The sequence below is a fragment of the Saccopteryx leptura genome, chromosome 6, assembly GCF_036850995.1.
Source record: "Saccopteryx leptura isolate mSacLep1 chromosome 6, mSacLep1_pri_phased_curated, whole genome shotgun sequence".
Lineage (NCBI taxonomy): Eukaryota > Metazoa > Chordata > Mammalia > Chiroptera > Emballonuridae > Saccopteryx > Saccopteryx leptura.
Window position 1 is genome coordinate 77,843,097 of NC_089508.1, and position 19,797 is coordinate 77,862,893.

Below are 19,797 nucleotides of genomic sequence, written 5' to 3' on the forward strand. Positions count from 1 at the left end.
GAAAAAGACATCAACATTACTTCACAAGGTAAGTTGATCTAATAAAAGTTAAATTTCATATACTCGGAATAATTGATATACTCAGAAAATTTAGGAAATAGTTGAATTCACATTACAAAATTTGGGCAAGAACTGACAATATCAAATTCATCTGGAAACACTTGGGTATATAAATATGACAAAGCTATGACAGAACTTTCCAGTATTTCATGAATTCTACAACATTTTTTGCATAGTTTAACATGTCTGAAACTGGGACACATAATCAATGTCATTTTGGATGCAATGAAATATAAGAATGCTGTGTTCTGCTACTGGTCTAGACTTTGTGAGAGTATCCTGAACTGAATCATAGAATGCCAACTAGAACTATCCTAGGTCTAACACAAAAAGACTGAAATAATCTTCCCCAAGATCTTTGGAACAGATGTTATTTATTACCATATCTACATCAACCTCTGAATTAAAATGATGGGTAAATATGTAGCTTAAACCTACATGAAGCATTGAAAACATTGTTGACCTCAACGAAATCCATTTTAAGCTTTACATCCAAATATTGAACACAGTTTCACTTTCAGTATCCTTTATATTATGCAAAGTATAAAATAAAGCATTTATCTTATTTCATTACTCACAGGACTCTATTTTGTGTGTCCATTCCAGAAGAACCATTCTGCAGAACAGATTTGTACTAACATATGAGGATTCAGGAACTCATTATTAATTTGTTATTTAACAAAATTAAATTCCAAAAGCTAACTTGCTCATTCAGGTAAAAAAAATAAAAGGCAGCCCACACAAAGGTTAGAGAGTCTAAGTTTCGTGTGTGAAATATAAAATAAAACCATTTCATTCCAAGGTCTTGACTTCAAAATGAACCAATTGCTATAAACAAAAGAACTTAGATATTGTTTTTCAATGTGTTAAAATTGGCCGTCTTATCAAAACTCTAATACCAGTGAGGGTAGGATCTTATCCTATTGTTCTTCCCCAAAGTATCTAGCACAAATATTCATTACTAAAACACTGTAATTGATGTCTCATTTTCCTATGGCACTAAGAAGTTTTTACCTTTTTTGTGATCCCGTCTATTTGACGATTTTGAGCTTCTATTTCATTGCCCATGTCCAAGGCCATGTTTTTTAGATTTCCTAGGATACTGCCCACTTGAGTTAGGTTCTCTTCCATTTCATCTTCTCTGGCATCATTTGTTATACTGTCACACACACACACAAAGTTAATTCAGTATTTTTTGGTGAATTCTAAAAGGACCAAGTCTGGATTTAGTTTACATAAAAATAAGCAAAAAAATGACTTTCAGCAAGTGGTAGACCCGAGGCAATGTAGAGTACTATTAACAGAAACATTCTATAGTAAAAATTGGAAGACTAATCAAAGAGTACACAATATCTTAAAGCCATGTATGAGACAATTAAGAAACAACTCTAGGCATCAACGTAGGATGCTTAGGTCCCAGGTTTGAAACACTGAAGTCACCAGCTTGAGTTCATGGGCTCACCAGCTTGAGTGTGGGGTCGTCGACATGATCCCACGGTCACTGGCTTGAAGCCACTGGCTTGGCTTGAGCAAGGGGGTTGTCAAGGAACATATGAGAAGCAATCAATGAACTACACTTAAGTGCCACAACTACAAGTTGATGCTTCTCTTCTCTCTCCCTTCCTGTCTCTTGCTAAAAAAAGAAACAACTCTTGGACAGTGGTTCACAAAGTGTGATTCCCAGCATCATCCGGGAACTTGTTAAAACACGAAATATGCTAATTCTCACACTCCATTCCAGATCTACTGAAACAGAATGGAAGTAGATCCCAGCAATCCGTGTTTTAACAAACCTCCCCACAACAACAAAGTTCAGTAGTTGGGACAGAGATTGTATGGCCTGGAAAGTTTGAAATATTTATTATCTGACTCTATAGCTACTATAGGGATTTGGCCAACTCCTGCTCTACAGGATACATTTTAAAACACATTTTCCTATTTATAGCTTACTTCAGTAATCTGGGAAGTACTGAAAAATATAAAGAAACATCCATCATTGAAGCTCAATAATTATAGTCAACATTCTTTTAGAAGGCAGATTTTTAAATGCATTTAAAATGGAATAAATATTTCTCACTGATGAGTTAGAATTCATGTATAACTATACCCATCCTTCTCGGAGAGCCATTTATTTAGGAAAAGGGAAAAAATATTGGGAGGAGCTGGCATACCGTTTAATGTATCCACCACTGGCTGCTCCTGCGGTTGCTTGCTGAGGCTGACCATTTGTCACTCGGCCTGGCTGCTTAGACACTACATTGCTAGAAGAGTTGTCTCCGCCATCTCCCCATGTTGCTTTGTAGGCCTTACCAGACTCAAAGTTCTTTGTCCTATATAGAGTCAGGAGTGCAGAAAGACACCGAAAAGCAGGAGAGAGAGCATTTTAATTATTAGTGCTTGTTAGCTTGAGGATGACCCTTGCACCCTTACCATAATAGATTCATACATACATAGAGCTAGATCTAGATTATCTGTGCTCTGATCCATAACAATGTGGCATTGGAAAAAGTGGCATTTTAATGCCCACTAACATTAAAATTTTCTTAACGGTTCAGATACTTCCACAAATCTTCATTAAGCAGTTAGCAAGTAGCAAAATGCTTTTATTTGATTTTTCAGGTTCCCTTAGCATCTGACACTCCCCAGAAAAGAGGTTAATGGACACTAGGAAAAAAAAAATCATTAGGCAAAGTGTTCTGGGATGTATTAGTGGTTCCTTGACAGCATCTCGGTGGTTGATGAGGGATGGAAGAGTAAGAAGGCCGATAGGCAGTACTTAAGACTCTAGCTGCCCACTTACTTGAACCAGAGTAGTTCCAGCTGGTCAGTTTTAGAATTTCACATTAAAACTTTCATGAAGGAAAGACATAAATTATTTCTAAATTGGACAACCAATGATGAATAACTAACAATCTTGGCCAAATTGGTGCCAATTATAAATCCTTAGTTTAGTGCTATTTAAGAATTTACATTTCTTAATTTTTTTTTAAAAAAAGCTAAATCCAGACCTCTTAAAAGTAAAAGCCTATGTGCCTGACCTATGGTGGCACAGGGGATAAAGCATCGATCAGGAACACTGAGGTCACTGGTTCAAAACCCTGGGCTTGTCTGGTCAAGGCACATATGGGAGTTGATGCTTCCTGCTCCTCCCTTTCTCTTTCTCTCTCCTTCCTCTCTCTAAAGTGAATAAAAAAATAAAAATAATATAAAAAAAGGCCTATGCTTTAGATATAACTGATAGAGATAAAAATCAGCCAAAGCCAGAATTTTACTATGGAATTTACTACTCAAACTGGTATAAATCGCAAGAAGAACAGAATATTTAAGTGACTTTTAAATAGCCATTACAAACAATAATAACACAAATCAAACTTTTTTTTTTTTTAAGTGAGAGGAGGGCAGAGAGACAGACTCCTGCATGTGCCCCCACCAGGATCCACCCAGCAACCCCCATCTGGGACTGATGCTCAAATCAACCAAGCTATTCTCAGTGCCTGAGGTCGACACTTGGACCAACTGACCTATCCTCAGTGCCCAGGGCCAATGCTCAAACCAACTGAGCCATTGGCTGTGAGAGGGGAAGAGAGAAAGAAGGGGGAGAGGGAGGGGAAGAGAAGCAGATGGTCGCTTCTCATGTGTGCCCTGACCAGGGATCAAATAGGGACATCTGCATGACTGACTGATGCTCCATCCACTGAGGCAACCAGCCAGGGCCAAAGAAAACTTTTTTTTTTTTTTTTGTATTTTTCTGAAGCTGGAAACGGGGAGAGACAGTCAGACAGACTCCCACATGCGCCCGACCGGGATCCACCCGGCACGCCCACCAGGGGCGATGCTCTGCCCCTCCAGGGCGTCGCTCTGCCACGACCAGAGCCACTCTAGTGCCTGGGGCAGAGGCCAAGGAGCCATCCCCAGCGCCCGGGCCATCTTTGCTCCAATGGAGCCTCGCTGTGGGAGGGGAAGAGAGACAGAGAGGAAGGAGAGGGGGAGGGGTCGAGAAGCAGATGAGTGCCTCTCCTGTGTGCCCTGGCTGGGAATCGAACCCGGGACTCCTGCACACCAGGCCGACGCTCTACCACTGAGCCAACCGGCCAGGGCCAAAACTTTTTATTATTATTTATTCATTTAGAGAGAGAGAAAGAGAAAGAGGGGGGAGGAGCAGGAAGCATCAACTCCCACATGTGCCTTGACCAGGCAAGCCCAGGGTTTCAAACCAACGACTTCAGCATTCCAGGTTGATGCTTTATCCACTGCGCCACCACAGGTTAGGCAAAAACTTTGTGTGTGTGTGTGTGTTTTTTACAAGGACAGAGAGAGTCAGAGAGAGGGATAGATAAAGACAGGAACAGAGAGAGATGAGAAGCATCAATCATCAGTTTTTCATTGCAACATCTTAGTTGTTCACTGATTGCTTTCTCGTATGTGCCTTGACCATAGGCCTTCAGCAGACCGAGGAACCCCTTGCTCGAGCCAGCGACCTTGGGTCCAAGCTGGTGAGCTTTTTGCTCAAACCAGATGAACCCGCACTCAAGTTGGCGACCTCGGGGTCTCGAACCTGGGTCCTCCGCATCCCAGTCTGACGCTCTATCCACTGCGCCACCGCCTGGTCAGGCAGGCAAAAACTTTTTAATGATTATTTGAATAGGTAGAGTTTCACTCATACAATCTTATTTTTCTATATACAAAACCAAAGTAGCATATGGCTATAATACTGGCCTCTAATTTATTCTACATATTAAATTAATGAGGAAGTTTCAAAACTACAAAGGCAGAGGAGAGATTTTATAAAGTGGCTCTTTTTTTAATAGGTGTGAGGATTCATTTTTGGCATATATAGAATGCCTTAAACCAGTGGTAGTCAACCTGGTCCCTACTGCCCACTAGTGGGAATTCCAGCTTTCATGGTGGGTGGTAGCGGAGCAACCAAAGTATAAATAAAAAGATAGATTTAACTATAGTAAGTTGTTTTATAAAGATTTATTCTGCCAAACTTAGTGAAAATCTGACATAAAGTACTTGGTAAGTAATTATTATATGCTTTAACTTGCTGTAACTCTGCTTTATAAATTTTATAAAGTTACTTCCCTACTTTATAAATCACCATTACTGTGGAACCGGTGGGCGGTTAGAAAATTTTACTACTAACAGAGATACAAAAGTGGGTGGTAGGTATAAAAAGGTTGACTACCCTGCCTTAGACCTTAATCATTAATGACAAAGAAAGGGCACTACTATTCTTTTGGTAAGAGACACTGAGAAGGTAAACAAATCTATGAACATCAAAGAGCTAGTTTTCAAAGTGCCTTTCTTGGTTCCACTTTAAGTTCTCACAATTTCCAATTTATGCTATTATATCTTATTAATTACTCTTTATTAATAAGCTATGTTAAATCTTTCCTGGAACAAGGCATACATTTTTATTATTTATTACTTTAGTAAACTAATTTACATGTATTCTTTGTTAATAAGATGGGTCTCAGAAAAAATTCGAAAGAGTAACAGCTAGTAAACAAAATAAACATTAGTTTATCAGAAAATGAATAACCAGGTGGGTTAATATAAGTAATATAAATGGGGCTTTTATCAGCATGTCAGATTATAGAGATTGAGGGCTGAAATTAAAAAGTCACTAAATATTAAGACACTATGTTTCTGAGAGTCAACACAAAGAGTAGACTGGGACAGAACTTGTGGGCTCTTGGTCTATCAAGAGATATATATATATATATATAATATATATACAAGGACAGAGAGAGAGTCAGAGAGAGGGATAGATAAAGACAGGAACAGAGAGAGATGAGAAGCATCAATCATCAGTTTTTCATTGCAACACCTTAGTTGTTCACTGATTGCTTTCTATATATATATGCATGCTCCAACCTCCTTCCTCAACCTTAAGCGATAATATTTGAAATTCTTTAAACTTCTTTTTAAACTTTATTTATTTTATTCATTTTAGAGAAGAGAGAGAGAGAGAGAGAGAGAAGGGAGGAGCAGAAAGCATCAACTCCCATATGTGCCTTGACCAGGCAAGCCCAGGGTTTTTTGTTTTTTTTTGTTTTGTATTTTTCTGAAGCTGGAAACGGGGAGAGACAGTCAAACAGACTCCCGCATGCGCCCGACCAGGATCCACCCGGCACGCCAACCAGGGGGCGACACTCTGCCCACCAGGGGGCGATGCTCTGCCCCTTGGGGCCGTCTCTCTGTTGCGACCAGAACCACTCCAGCGCCTGGGGCAGAGGCCAAGGAGCCATCCCCAGCGCCCGGGCCATCCCTGCTCCAATGGAGCCTCAGCTGCGGAGGGGAAGAGAGAGACAGAGAGGAAGGAGAGGGGGAGGGGTAGAGAAGCAGAGGGGCGCTTCTCCTGTGTGCCCTGGCCAGGAATCGAACCCGGGACTTCTGCACGCCAGGCTGATGCTCTACCACTGAGCCAACCGGCCAGAAGCCCAGGGTTTTGAACCAGCGACCTCAGCATTCCAGGTTGAAGCTTTATCCACTGCGCCACCACAGGTCAGGCTTTAAACTTTTGAGAATTATTCCTTCCACAATTAGATATAATGGGCATAAGATTCAAACAATTTGTTTTAACATATTATGAATGAGATTCAATTATGCCACAGTCTATAAACAAAGAATCAGACTGGTTACTTTTGGTTACTAAACCCTTCTCTCTTTAAGAGGATTAGATCCCTGAAGATGTTCTTCCAATATCAAGGGAAATGATACAAAAAGCTGACTTTGCAATTTTTTTTTAACAGCTATGCATTGGATTGCCATGTTTATTTTCAAACAAATTGGGGGAAAAACTGTACTTTTTTCTTCATGCAGTTATGACATCAGCATGTTTATGAAGAAGTAGTTTTTTTTTTTGTTTTTTTTTTTAAAGATTTTATTTATTCATTATAGAGAGGGGGGAGAGAGAGAGAGAAGGGGGGAGGAGCAGGAAGCATCAACTCCCATATGTGCCTTGAGCAGGCAAGCCCAGGGTTTTGAACTGGCAACCTCAGCGTTTCCAGGTTGACGCTTTACCCACTGTGCCACCACAGGTCAGAACGAAGAAAAAGTAGTTTTTAAATGTTGTTGATTTCGTATCTTCATCCTTGTGATAGGTCCATCCTCTTTCAGCACCTCCACTCTGGGTAAGGGTAATGCCTCCGGTTGCTCAAGATCCTGCCACTTGACATTACCCTGAAGCTTTTCCCACCAAGTTAGAATACCCTTAAAACTTACCTGTAAGGTAGCTGACAATCTAATAATGGTTTTAATTTAATTTGTCTTCCTACAAAGGGTCTTAAATGTTTTAAAGGTAATATTTCCCAAAGTTGACTGAGTACTAGAGTGACCTCAGTACTTAAACACATGGGTAGGTGGGCAGGTTACACTCTGAAGATTGTGCTTCAATAGTATGAAGTGGAGCCTGGGAATCTTTTGTCATTGCTATTGGTTTAGGTCATTTAGCTACCCAGGCAAAGAAGACAAACATTGTTCCAAGGGACTTCCAATCTGTTTTAGAAGGAATATTTCAGATTACTCAAACAGTCTTTGTATTTTTATATACTGACACACTGCGGAACTGATCTGGAGGAAGCAAAGGTATAGACCAGGATTATCTTTTTAAAAAGCTGCAAGATCTGTAGTAAAATGACTTGAACCCTAACCTTAGACCTATCATTAAGCAAACTTTCATCTCTTTTATGTAAAACTGAGTTAGCCTAAACAGTGGTGGCACAGTGCACAGTGTTGACCTGGAACACTGATGTCTAAGGTTCAAAACCCCGAGGTCGCCAGTTTGAGCACAGATCGCTGGCTTGGGTGTGGGATCATTGACATGTTCCCAAAGTTGCTGGCCTGAAGCCCAAGGTTGCTGGCTTGAGAAAGGGATCACTGGCTCAGCTTGAGGGCCACCCGCCCCACCTCAAGGCACATATGAGAAGCAATCAATGAACTAAAGTGAAGTAACTATGAGTTGTTGCTTCTCACTCTCTCTACCCTCACTCCCTCTCTCCCTTCCTCTGTCTTTCTCTCTCAAAAGCAATAAAACCCCCCACAAAACTATGATAATACTTTTCACATGGCTGTGAAAAGTTCTGTTGATAATGGATGCAAAATAGCTTTGTAAAGCATTAGAGAAATAATTTAATTCTTTGTCTTCAACCTCAATCTGATACTTTGTTAACAGTGCATGCCTTTAAGTGTACAGATTACCAATTGGTATGATTACTCTTCTGGCCTATTAACATTCCCTAGCTTTGAGATCTACAGGTAGCTGAATAGAGTTGGAATATGTTCACATAAAGACATCTTGGCCCAGGTTGTTTTGGTCTACAGTAAAAAAGAAAGGTTCTGGCCTGACCTGTGGTGGCGCAGTGGATAAAGCGTCGACCTGGAAATGCTCAGGTCGCCGGTTCGAAGCCCTGGGCTTGCCTGGTCAAGGCACATATGGGAGTTGATGCTTCCAGCTCCTCCCCCCTTCTCTCTCTCTCTCTCTGTCTCTCTCTCTCCCTCTCTCTGTCCTCTCTAAATATGAATAAATAAATTTAAAAAAAAAAAAGAAAGGTTCTGATATGTAACAAAATTCTTTTGCAAAACAAAATTTTTAGCCCCTCTAGGAAGATATTAGATGATAGATTGGTGATAGATTTTAATGCAATTAAAACTCTATGCCTGACCAGGTGGTGGTGCAGTGGATAGAGCGTTGGACTGGGACGCAGAGGACCCAGGTTCGAAGCCTTGACGTCACCAGCTTGAATGTGGGCTCATCTGGCTTGAGCATGGGCTCACCAACTTGAACGTAGGATCATAGATATAACCCCATGGTCACTGTCTTGAGCAAGGGGTCATTCACTCTGTTGTAGTCCCCTGGTCAAGGTACATATGAGAAAGCAATCAATGAACAACTAAGGTGCCATAATAAGTTGATGCTTCTCTTTTCTCTCCCTGTCTGTCCCTGTCCGCCCCCCCCTACTCCCCTACTCTCTCTCTCTCTCACAAAAAAAACAAAAAACAAAAAAAACCCACACCCAGCCTGACCTGTGGTAGTGCAGTGGATAAAGTGTCGACCTGAAATGCTGAGGTCACCGGTTCAAAACCCTGGGCTTGCCTGGTTAAGGCATATATGGGAGTTGATGCTTCCAGCTCCTCCCTCCTTCTCTCTCTTCTCTCTCTGTCTCTCTCTCTCTCCCTCTCTCTCTCCTCTCTAAAAATGAAAAAAAAACAAACAAAAAACCCACACCTTTATCTGGACAGTTAAGATTTATCTCTATCAGTTTTAAGAAGTCTAACAGCTTGACCAGGTGGTAGCACAGTGGATAGAGCATCGACTTGGGATGCTGAGAACCCAGGTTTGAAACCCCAAGTTCGCAGGCTTGAGCGCAGGCTCATGGACATGACGCTATGGTCACTGGCTTGAGCCCAAAGGTCATCGGCTTAGGCCCAAGGCCGCTGGCCTGAGCAAAGGGTCACTGGCTTGGCAGGAGCCCTCCATCCCCACACTGGTCAAGGCATGTATGATAAAGCAATCAATGAACAACTAAAGTGCCACAACTATGAGTTGATGCTTCTCATCTCTCTCCTTTCTTGTCTGTCTCTTGCTTAGAAAAAAGAAGTCTAATAACCTTTAACTACTTTTATTCCACATAAATCTCATTCAAAAATGGCAGATATGAAATAAAAATTTTAAATATCCCTTAATTCAACAAGTTGCTATAAAAGCAGAAAACAACAAGTATTAGGAAGAGAATACAATAACACTTACAGTTTCCTTTTCTAGTTTTGGTTGTCAATGTTAGTACTAACTGAATAGCAAAAAGAAAACCAAGTATTAGCCAAAATTCTTTCATATCAAGGAGAACAGGGATCAAATAAATATCAATTGTAATGAGTATGAGTGAGTGAGTGTATATTGGAGGATCAAGCTACAGGAAAAAAAGAAAAAGACCAAAAAAACCCAAAAGGGTAGAAATAAAACAAATTTCTAACAATTAACCAGTCTTCATAGTTTCCATAAAGATTCAAAATGAAGGAGTCAAACATTAAAGTAACCAGTAGTCTTACAAGAGGATTAACTTTCATAAAAAAGTAAGATTAATTTGCTCCATATTAATTAAATTGAAGCCATAGAAAGCTAACACATGACATATTAGAAATTATGGAACAAATAGTAACATATATAAAGGGGAAAACCTTTATATATATATTTTAAAAGATACTATTAACATTTTTTTTTAATTTTTTAAAATTTATTTATATTTTTACAGGGACAGAGAGAGAGAGTCAGAGAGAGGGATAGACAGGGACAGACAGACAGGAACAGAGAGAGATGAGAAGCATCAATCATCAGTTTTTCATTGCAACATCTTAGTTGTTCATTGATTGCTTTCTCATATGTGCCTTGACCACGGGCCTTCAACAGACTGAGTAACCCCTTGCTCGGGCCAGCGACCTTGGATCCAAGCTGGTGAGCTTTTTTTAATTTATTTTTTTGTTCAAGCCAGATGAGCCTGCGCTCAAGTTGGCAACCTCGGGGTCTTGAACCTGGGTCCTTCCGCATCCCAGTCCGATGCTCTATCCACTGCGCCACCGCCTGGTCAGGCATATGATAACATTTTAAAAAAGATTTTAGTTAGCCCTGGCCGGTTGGCTCAGCGGTAGAGTGTCGGCCTGGCGTGCGGGGGACCCGGGTTCGATTCCCAGCCAGGGCACATAGGAGAAGCGCCCATTTGCTTCTCCACCCCTCCCCCCTCCTTCCTCTCTGTCTCTCTCTTCCCCTCCCGCAGCCAAGGCTCCACTGGAGCAAAGATGGCCCGGGCGCTGGGGATGGCTCCTTGGCCTCTGCCCCAGGCGCTAGAGTGGCTCTGGTCACGGCAGAGCGACGCCCCGGAGGGGCAGAGCATCGCCCCCAGTGGGCAGAGCGTTGCCCCTGGTGGGCGTGCCAGGTGGATCCCGGTCGGGCACATGCGGGAGTCTGTCTGATTGTCTCTCCCCGTTTCCAGCTTCAGGGAAAAAAAGAAAAAAAAGATTTTAGAGTAGAGAGGGGGGGGAGAGAGAGAGAGAGAGAGAGGCGAAGAACAGGAAGCATCAACTCATAGTAGTTGCTTTTTTTTTTTGTATTTTTCTGAAGTTGGAAACGGGGAGGCAGTCAGACAGACTCCCACATGCGCCCGACCAGGATCCACCCAACATGCCCACCAGGGGGTGATGCTCCGCCCATCTGGGGTATTGCTCTGTCACAACCAGAGCCATTCTAGAGCCTGAGGCAGAGGCCACAGAGCCATCCTCAGCGCCCGGGCCAACTTTGCTCCAATGGAGCCTTGGCTGCGGGAGGGGAAGAGAGAGACAGAGAGGAAGGAGAGGGGGAGGGGTGGAGAAGCAGATGGGCACTTCTCCTATGTGCTCTGACCAGGAATCAAACCCAGGACTCCTGCATGCCAGGCCGACACTCTACCGCTGAGCCAACAGGCCAGGGCAGTAGTTGCTTCTTGTATGTGCCTTAACCCAGCAAGCCTGGGGTTTTGAACTAGTGACCTCAGCATTCCAGGTTGATGCTTTACCCACCACCACAGGTCAGGTTAGATATGGTAACATTTTAAATTCATATCCCACCTTGCTCCGGATGGCATTTAAGATGACTGGATTGGGCAATAAATTCCTCAGTTTGGTAGTGGCCTAAATCGTGGGGAATCCAAATCATTACAAGCAACACCTTAATAGAGGTAATCTTGATTCTGGAACCAGAAAGGAGTAGGGAAACTTAATAAAAGATAGGATACTGAAATCAAAGTCCTATGGAGAGGGATGGATTTAGCCTGAATTCACTTACATTTGATCAGAACTAGGATATAGCAATATTCCTACTTAAAACTTCTTAGAAAACTGCAAGGGTATTTTTATTTTTAATATTAAATTATATTTAGCAAAATCTTAGTTATCAGAGCCATTAGTCAAAGAAAGAGTGTTATAAATTAAGATCCTTTTTGTCAAGTCCATCTTATGGCAAACAACACCCATCAAGGACAAAATCACTTTACATTACACACCACATCACAGTCTCCACCATTCACAAAATCCATGCACATGCACAGAAAAGCCATTTGAATCATCACCTTTAGATAGCAGGTTAACAGCCCCAACTGTGTCACAAGACTGCATGTTAAAGTTTTCTTTGATCAGTGACTGAGCCCGGCTTCTGATGGTAAATCCTCATTTTTAGTAAGCAGATTAGGAAGAAAAAGATTAGGTGAGAGAATGAAATGCAGAAAATAGGAATGCCAAACAGGACAGAAGCAGGTTTAGTTTTCAAAACATAATGCATTTAAATTCCTGCCTGATTTCACGGAAACAACCAACACCAGAGAATCTAAATAAAAAGAAAAACAAGAAAACTATTTTAATCAGAGCATACTTCATATTTCCTGAGATTGTCTGGGTAATGATATTCTTTTGTAAATTAAGAAAAATTAATATGAAGAGAACACAAATACTAACAGGGAGGCTGTGAAACTTCCTCACTCTTTTCTTGGTGATTACAGATTTCTTTAATTACTTCTATTATCATTTTTGTTGGTATTTTAATTTTTAAAAATCATTTTACATGTCAACTCTACCATCAACCATCAAGTTTCTCAAGGACATTCAATCAGGTATTTATTGAGTACCTTCTATGTATCAGGTACCATGTGAGCCACAAAAATAGAGTAATGATAAATAAAACAGCATCAAAGCTATGCTTGACTCATTTTGTATCTCTTTAGGCAGCAGGATGGAGGAAGCACTTAAATGGTAAATAAAATATAATTCAATATTACTTTAACCAATCAGAGCTGAATATTTATACCCCAATATGACACAGGATTACAAAAATATAAAACCTAGTACCAATTTTGAACTTCTCTAGTAAATGGTCCAGAAATACCAATTTGTCTTCAAACTCTGTGCCATCATGTTTGACATTATAAGCACAGACTGAAGAAAGGCAAGTAAAGACAGAAGATCTTTCTGAGAATGGTTAAACTGGTACACCAACCCCCCTCAAAAAAACTGGTACACTAAGCAGTTTACTAGTCTGAGACTTCCCATGTTAAGTCTGCCCCCTTTTAAACTCTTGTTAATTAGAATTATAACTTTTCAAAGTTAATGACAAAGATTTAAATTTTTTAATAAGGATATATGCAAAAAATAAGGATATGAGCTATTTTGCTTTTAGGATTCAAATAGTAGCAAGCTAACATGACATTTAGTCACACTTTCAAAATTTAATTTTGGTAGTCTGTTTTTAAATTCTAGTCATCCTTTAAAAAATTAGCTAAAGTTAAAATTACCTTCTATTTCCATGTCTTATTAAAAAAAAAATTTGCTGACCTGGCTTTGGCTTCAGTGAGTATACTGAACGACAACAACAAATCTCAAAGAACAAATCTACTAAAGACATTTTCTGTATAACAATACATCTAACAACAGCTACAACAAAAAAGTTCACTCTTTTCTTGCCAAAGTCAAGCAATGTTGGATATAGTTAAAAGCTAGGGCTCTGCCTGGTTTTGAATCAGCTCTTCCACTTGCTAGTGTAGCCTCTTTATGCCTGTTTCCCCAAATGTAAACTAGTGATAATAAGAGGATTCATCTCCTATTAAAGTTACTATTAGGATTACATTTAAAGTGCTCAAAATAGTAAAAGCCTAAATTTACATAGAGGCCCACAACTCTTGTCCATACCCTTGGATGTGAAACATTTTGAGCAGTACCATATAATCAAATACATCAATACTTTTACAGTTGAAAAAAAATAGACATATTAAGTGTGATAAACATTATAAATAGCTTCATGTCCAGTTACATTTTGTGGCCTAATTAATGAGTTGTGGTATCACAATTTTAGGAAGAAAACAGACAAAAGAAAAAACAAAACAAAAAAACCTTTGGCTTTCAGAGTCTTTTAGATTTCTGAATGGTAGATAAGAGATTGTGGACCAGAATTGTTATTACTAATACCAGAATTAGTACTAGATTTATATGAAGAAGACTAAGATCTATATCAGCTTTTGTTATGCGCATGTTAAGGCCATATATACGAAAAGCCTGACAGAAACCAGCAGATAAGATTGGAAAGATCAAAACACTGGCAGAAATGATAGTAGATACAGCTAAGGACAAGAGATATCATGGAGGCCCAACTCAATGATATTAAGAAGAGATAGGTGCAAGGAAGGCAATTACAATCAGACATCTCTAACTCTCTCCTCCTCTTCAGGAACAACTGTTCTATTATAGTAACCCTTTGATTCCATCTGTTAAGAAGTGCCTTCTCCTGACCTCCTGAGAAAGAGTTCTGCTGAGGTTAGAGGTGAAAGACTGCTCAGGACCATACTCTACCTTCTCTTTCACAAGAGTCCAAGAAAATCTTGCCTATGCTTGTCTGGGAGACACAAAGAGAAATAAAATTAATACTTCTGTGCTTTCATTTCCCCCTTTTTATGATATTAGACCATCTTAGGATTCACTGCTCTTTCCTGTTCAACCCCTGACTTAGAACTGATTTTGCTGTTGGTTCTAGGGAGGCCTTCTTCCTCCTTGCTCTTCTTTGAGTACCTGTTCTCAAGGAAATTCATTTACCTTTTCTCCTCTGCACTCTTCCTACAGGGTACATAGAACATAGGAGAAAAGGATAATTTATAAAACATAGTTAAGAGTTTGAATAAAGAAAATCTGTTCATTTCTAACTTGTTTGCTTACAGTAATCTGAAAAACTCTGACTGACAGTCATAGTTATTAAAATATGCACTTATGGAGAGTCATCCAAATTCCAAAGAGGTCAACAGACTTGTCTCAGAATAGGAAGCCCATGGACAAAGCTAGGTAGAAATACTGTCAAATATTAAATTCTTGTGCCTAATTGACCAGGCGGTGGCACAACTAATGGAAATTCTTGTGCCTAAAACATACACTAAAGTTGATCAAAAAGCAACTTAACTCTATTTTTTCTAGTAGAAATGGCACAGAGAATATTATCACATGAAAACACTTATTAGAAATTATGAAAATATAATAAAAGTCCTTCCATTCCTAACTCCTTTGGGGAGTAAAAAGGCTGATTTTGTAAATCTTTGTATTCTATTCTTGGTTTGCCATATCAGCTGAGACAACTAGATGGAAGTACTAATGCTTCCAAAGCACTTTAAAAATGAATACTCTCAGCGGTAATGATGGTCATCCAATCTCCAGACACTGTCCTTTCAACTAATGGTAAAGTTCAAAGTTGTTTTGTTTATTACTTTTTAAAACAAAGATGAGCTCCTTCTAACAGAAGGCAAGGTAATAATTAATTGCCTTAGTCAAAACCAAATCTTGGTCTGAATAATATAATATTTGTGAACACCATGGAGTTTGATTTACCTGAGAATAAGAGAATTTAAATATTCAAAATGGAGTCATCAAGAATAATAAATTCCTTTCTATCGAGCATAATCTCATATACTATATACAGGAAGTTTGAAGACTTTTCCACTCTTGGTTTACTAGAAATATCAAATCTTTGGTGTATTCTTTGATTTTTTTTCTTCACTGTGTTTGACATACAATCAGTTGATTTAAAAAGAATTTTGACTTACATTTTTCTCTCTAATCTCAATGATGAGGTCTTACTTCACAGGCCTAGATTACAAAAGGTTTCCAACTAGTTTCCAACTATAATACAATATATTCCACTCTAAACGATCAACTCTTTAGTCTGGCATTCAAGTTACTCTACTATCTACTTATATCTTATTTTCCATTTTTCATCTATATAATTCATGCAGCTCAGTTATGTCTGGCTTGTCTGTGATGTTTGTTTACATTAAACCTACCACAGGATATGCTCTCCCAGTTCTTCCAAGTCCAGCCAAATGTTCCTACTCACTCAGAGCCCAATTCAAGTCCTACCTCTCCTTTAAGATGTTCTCCAAATTAAGCTTTATCAATTCTATACCCTTAGGTTTAGTTGATATCACATAATCTAGTACTAGAATTATATATTTTTTACTTTTTTGCTATTTTTCCTCATATATCCAACCAGTTGGTAAGTATTTTGAGGACAGGATCAAGTCCTTGACTCCCCTGGCCATCACTCATGTGCTTACCACAGAATACTTATTTTGTTAATACTCCTTGTTTGACAGGAAAAGACACTGATTCTATTCTCTTCTGTAGTATTCAGATGTATATTTCCCAACCTTTTCATGTATTACTAAAAAATGAAATTGAAACTTGATCAACAATTGATCAGATTTAAGCTATGGTTTTCAGTGAGTCTGCACATTTACATGAGAAGCTTGATCTACTTTAAGGAGAAATAGTTTATCTAACAAAGTTCCTTATTTAGACTCAGTCACACTTGATTACCTTATTGGGGACAGGGAGGAAGGATGCTCTCACTTTAAATTTATTTTTAAAAGGTCCTGATTTATCAACTCACCTATTACATGGGCAGACACAAAGGCCACAGCACTTGTTGAGTTCTGTTAAAGTCTTCTCTGCCTCTTTCATGTCTTTATTTATTTGGTCCATGCCTTCTTCTATGCGGTTTAGTTGTTCTAAAAATAAGTTGTGGAAGTTACATTTTGTGTTACATTCATAGTGCTAACTATTATTATAAAACAGCAAACTTCAACCTTGAATCCAACAATAACACAACATAGTAACTGTATTAGTGCCAGGGGATATTACATACTGTGCAACATAAAAACAATCTTTCACAAACTGATCCTGAGGCACCTGGCCTCTTACTGCAGAAAGATTTGTTTTAAAGAAATTTGTATAATAGGAGCATGTGAGGCTTTGTTTAAAGATCCCCCTTGCAACTTAACTAAGTGTAATATGACCAGACCAGATCCTCAGCATTTCTATCTTTGAATAGGCTCAAAACTTACTCAAGGCCAAGTCAAAAGGAATGTTTACAAGCTTGACTGAATATAAACCTATTTAAGGACTTAATTTCTGAAAATCATGCAAAAATATTATAATGTATTGATAAAATGTACGTATGCCCAGTGCACACAATAAGTCCTACTACCTAAAAAATATGTACTTAGTCTACGATTGGATATTGTTGCCCCCACTTCCAATTAGCAAAACACACAGTTCAAGTCAGAAGAAAAAAAGTAAACATATCATTCTTATCTTACAAAGGGAAGATACTCCCAAAGTCTTAATTTTATAATTGGCTGATTTATAAGGGCATTCTGGCATCATAAGTCAAATCAAAAGTTTCTGCCAATAATTTCAACTCACCTCCTTGTTCATCCAGCATAGTGATAGTCTTGATTCCTGCATCTTGAGACTAAAGGAAGAGAAAAAAGCTGATAGCAGAACAAAACATAGCAAAAATAACAGAAACAAAAACTATAAGACCTGATAAATAGCAGGAGAAAATTTAGAAACCTAAGTTCCTAGAGTGGTACTACTACAGAGAAAATTAATATTCCCAAGCCAACACACCTTAACATAATAACCCGTTCCCCTACAATAATTAAGTCGCAAATGTATTATGTATTCATCTTTCCTGTCATATTCCAATGCTATCAGTGGGAGGAAAATGTCCCAATTAGTGCATGGTTTGACAATTTCATCAATTGCTGGTTTCAAATAAAAAGCTTATTGATACAATGCCCTTCTGACTTGACACCAATTCCAGCTTGTATTAGCAGCATCCCTCCTATACAGTTTCTGTTTTTAATTTGATAATTAAACACTTTCTTACCTCAATGGCTAAACCCAAGATTCTCCTTGTACTTTCCAGAGACTAGAGGGAAAAAAAATAAGGATTTTAGCATTTTAAAACATGTAAAAAAAAAAAGAGAAAAATCTGATCACAAGTCATATTCATGATGCTACTCTATTTTTAAAGAATGCCAGCACATCTATTCCCTGCTTTAAAACAAACAAACAAAAAAGTTTATCACTATAATTTTAGTTTTTTTCTACCACGTGCTCTCCTTAAGAAAAAATGTGGAGGCTGAAGTTAATGGGATTTATAAAAATTTAACGTAAGCAGAAATCTAGGTATATTATACAGGTATTAAAAAGTTCTGTTAAAATTAAATGTCCAGAATTCCTCACATTTAGAGCATCTTTGTTGTAAGTAACCGTTAAGTAATGATTACTTTAAAAATATCATACAAATTGGTTTCACTTATTCAGTTTTTTGGTAAAATAATAAAATAAGGAGTTAGTAATGGCACTCTAGGGCAAATGCATTCTTTGATATAAAGGGAGTAGGAAGAGGCTAAAATGATCTTCTAAGAAGGTTCTCTCATCTCTCTACTGTGAAAACTACAAGAAAATTAATTACTTATACCAAGTAAAACATTTACCTCATCAGTAACCTGGTGAGCCCTCAACTGAATTTCTTCTGATGACAGATTATCCATGATGAATTAAAACTCTTGAGAGGCACAGAAACTGAAATGAGGATATTCTGTAAGAATAAGGATAATAAAACAAATTTGTTTGAGCAGAGCGTGAACTTTTGGAATTTAGGGTATTTATTCAGAAAATAGGATAAAAGAGTCTATCTATCTATATGCCTGACCAGTGGTTGCACAGTGGATAGAGCGTTGACCTGGAATGTTTAGGACCCAGGTTCAAAACCCTGAGGTCACCGGCTTGAGCGTGGGCTCATCAGCTTGAGTATGGGGTTGCTAGCTTGAGCATAGGGTCATCGACATGATTCCATGGTCGCTGGCTTGAAGCCCAAGCTTGTTGGCTTGAGCCCATGGTCAATGGCTTGAGCAAGGGGTCACTGGCTTGGCTGGAGCCCCCCAGTCAAGGTATGTATGAACAACTAAAGTGTCACAACTACAAGTTGATACTTCTCATCTCTCTCCCTCCCTTCCTCCCTCTCTCTCTCTCAAAAAAACAAAACCCCCTCCCCATAAAAAGGTCTATCTCACAGATGAAAAAACTAAAACAGGGTAAATGAATGCTTAAATGCTAGTTAGTACCAGAGGTGAACCTAAAATTCAGGTTTCAGAACTTCTAGTGAAGGGCTATTTCTAATAGAAAGGTGGTTCTTCTGCCTTGAGAAGGGAGGGATTACTAAAATACAAGCTTTAAGACACTATTAAAATAAATTCTTGGTTATACAATGGTCATTATACACTGAATATGGAAAAGCAGTAAAGTAAAGAAGGCTAAGTTAGGCAGTTTCCATCAGTAATATAACAAAGTCTTGTGCCTGAAGAACCCAGAAAACATTATAAAAATGTGCTGATTGTCCAGGATACTCATTAAAGAAAATAAAGTATTTTCATTTTTCACAAGAAAAGGGTAATCTTGCTTGACCTGTGGTGGTGCAGCAGATAAAATGTCAACCTGGAATGCTGAGGTCATCGGTTCTAAACCCTGGCCTTGCCTGGTCAAGGCACATACAAGAAGCAATATTAGGAGTTGATGCTTCCTCCCACTTACTCCCACCCCTATTTCTCTCTCTCTCTCTCCCCTCACTTAAAAAAGGGGGGGGGATAATCTTGACCTAAGTGTCCAGAAAATAACTAGTTTTTATTAATAGTAGACTTTCCAATTACTGTATTGTTTGTTGTTTTAGTGAAGTCATTAAGAAAAAGAACAATTATTTCCTACAAACAGTAACTATGATAAAGAGATTTCAAAGACATTCAAACTAAAAACATCAATAGATGTTATTCAGTACTACTGTTACATATACGGAGTCTCATGGAATAATAAGCAATGTGTGAGAGATCTAGG

At 38.9% G+C, this 19,797-nt stretch overlaps 1 protein-coding gene across 3 annotated transcripts in view; it reads right to left on the reverse strand.

Moving 5' to 3' along the window:
* SNAP23 (synaptosome associated protein 23) overlaps positions 1-19,797 on the reverse strand; it is a 52,466-nt gene that overhangs the window by 1,343 nt on the left and 31,326 nt on the right. For 2 of the 3 annotated variants that reach the window (XM_066342180.1, XM_066342182.1), the window contains exons 2-8: positions 18,405-18,508; positions 17,792-17,833; positions 17,323-17,371; positions 16,508-16,625; positions 12,383-12,415; positions 2,232-2,390; positions 1,075-1,219 (exon numbers count right to left, since the gene is read on the reverse strand). In XM_066342180.1, coding sequence (XP_066198277.1) covers positions 1,075-1,219; positions 2,232-2,390; positions 12,383-12,415; positions 16,508-16,625; positions 17,323-17,371; positions 17,792-17,833; positions 18,405-18,461 — 603 coding nt within the window. In that variant the 5' untranslated portion in view covers positions 18,462-18,508. The remainder of the gene's footprint in view (positions 1-1,074; positions 1,220-2,231; positions 2,391-12,382; positions 12,416-16,507; positions 16,626-17,322; positions 17,372-17,791; positions 17,834-18,404; positions 18,509-19,797) is intronic. The other variant, XM_066342183.1, reaches the window with a different exon arrangement.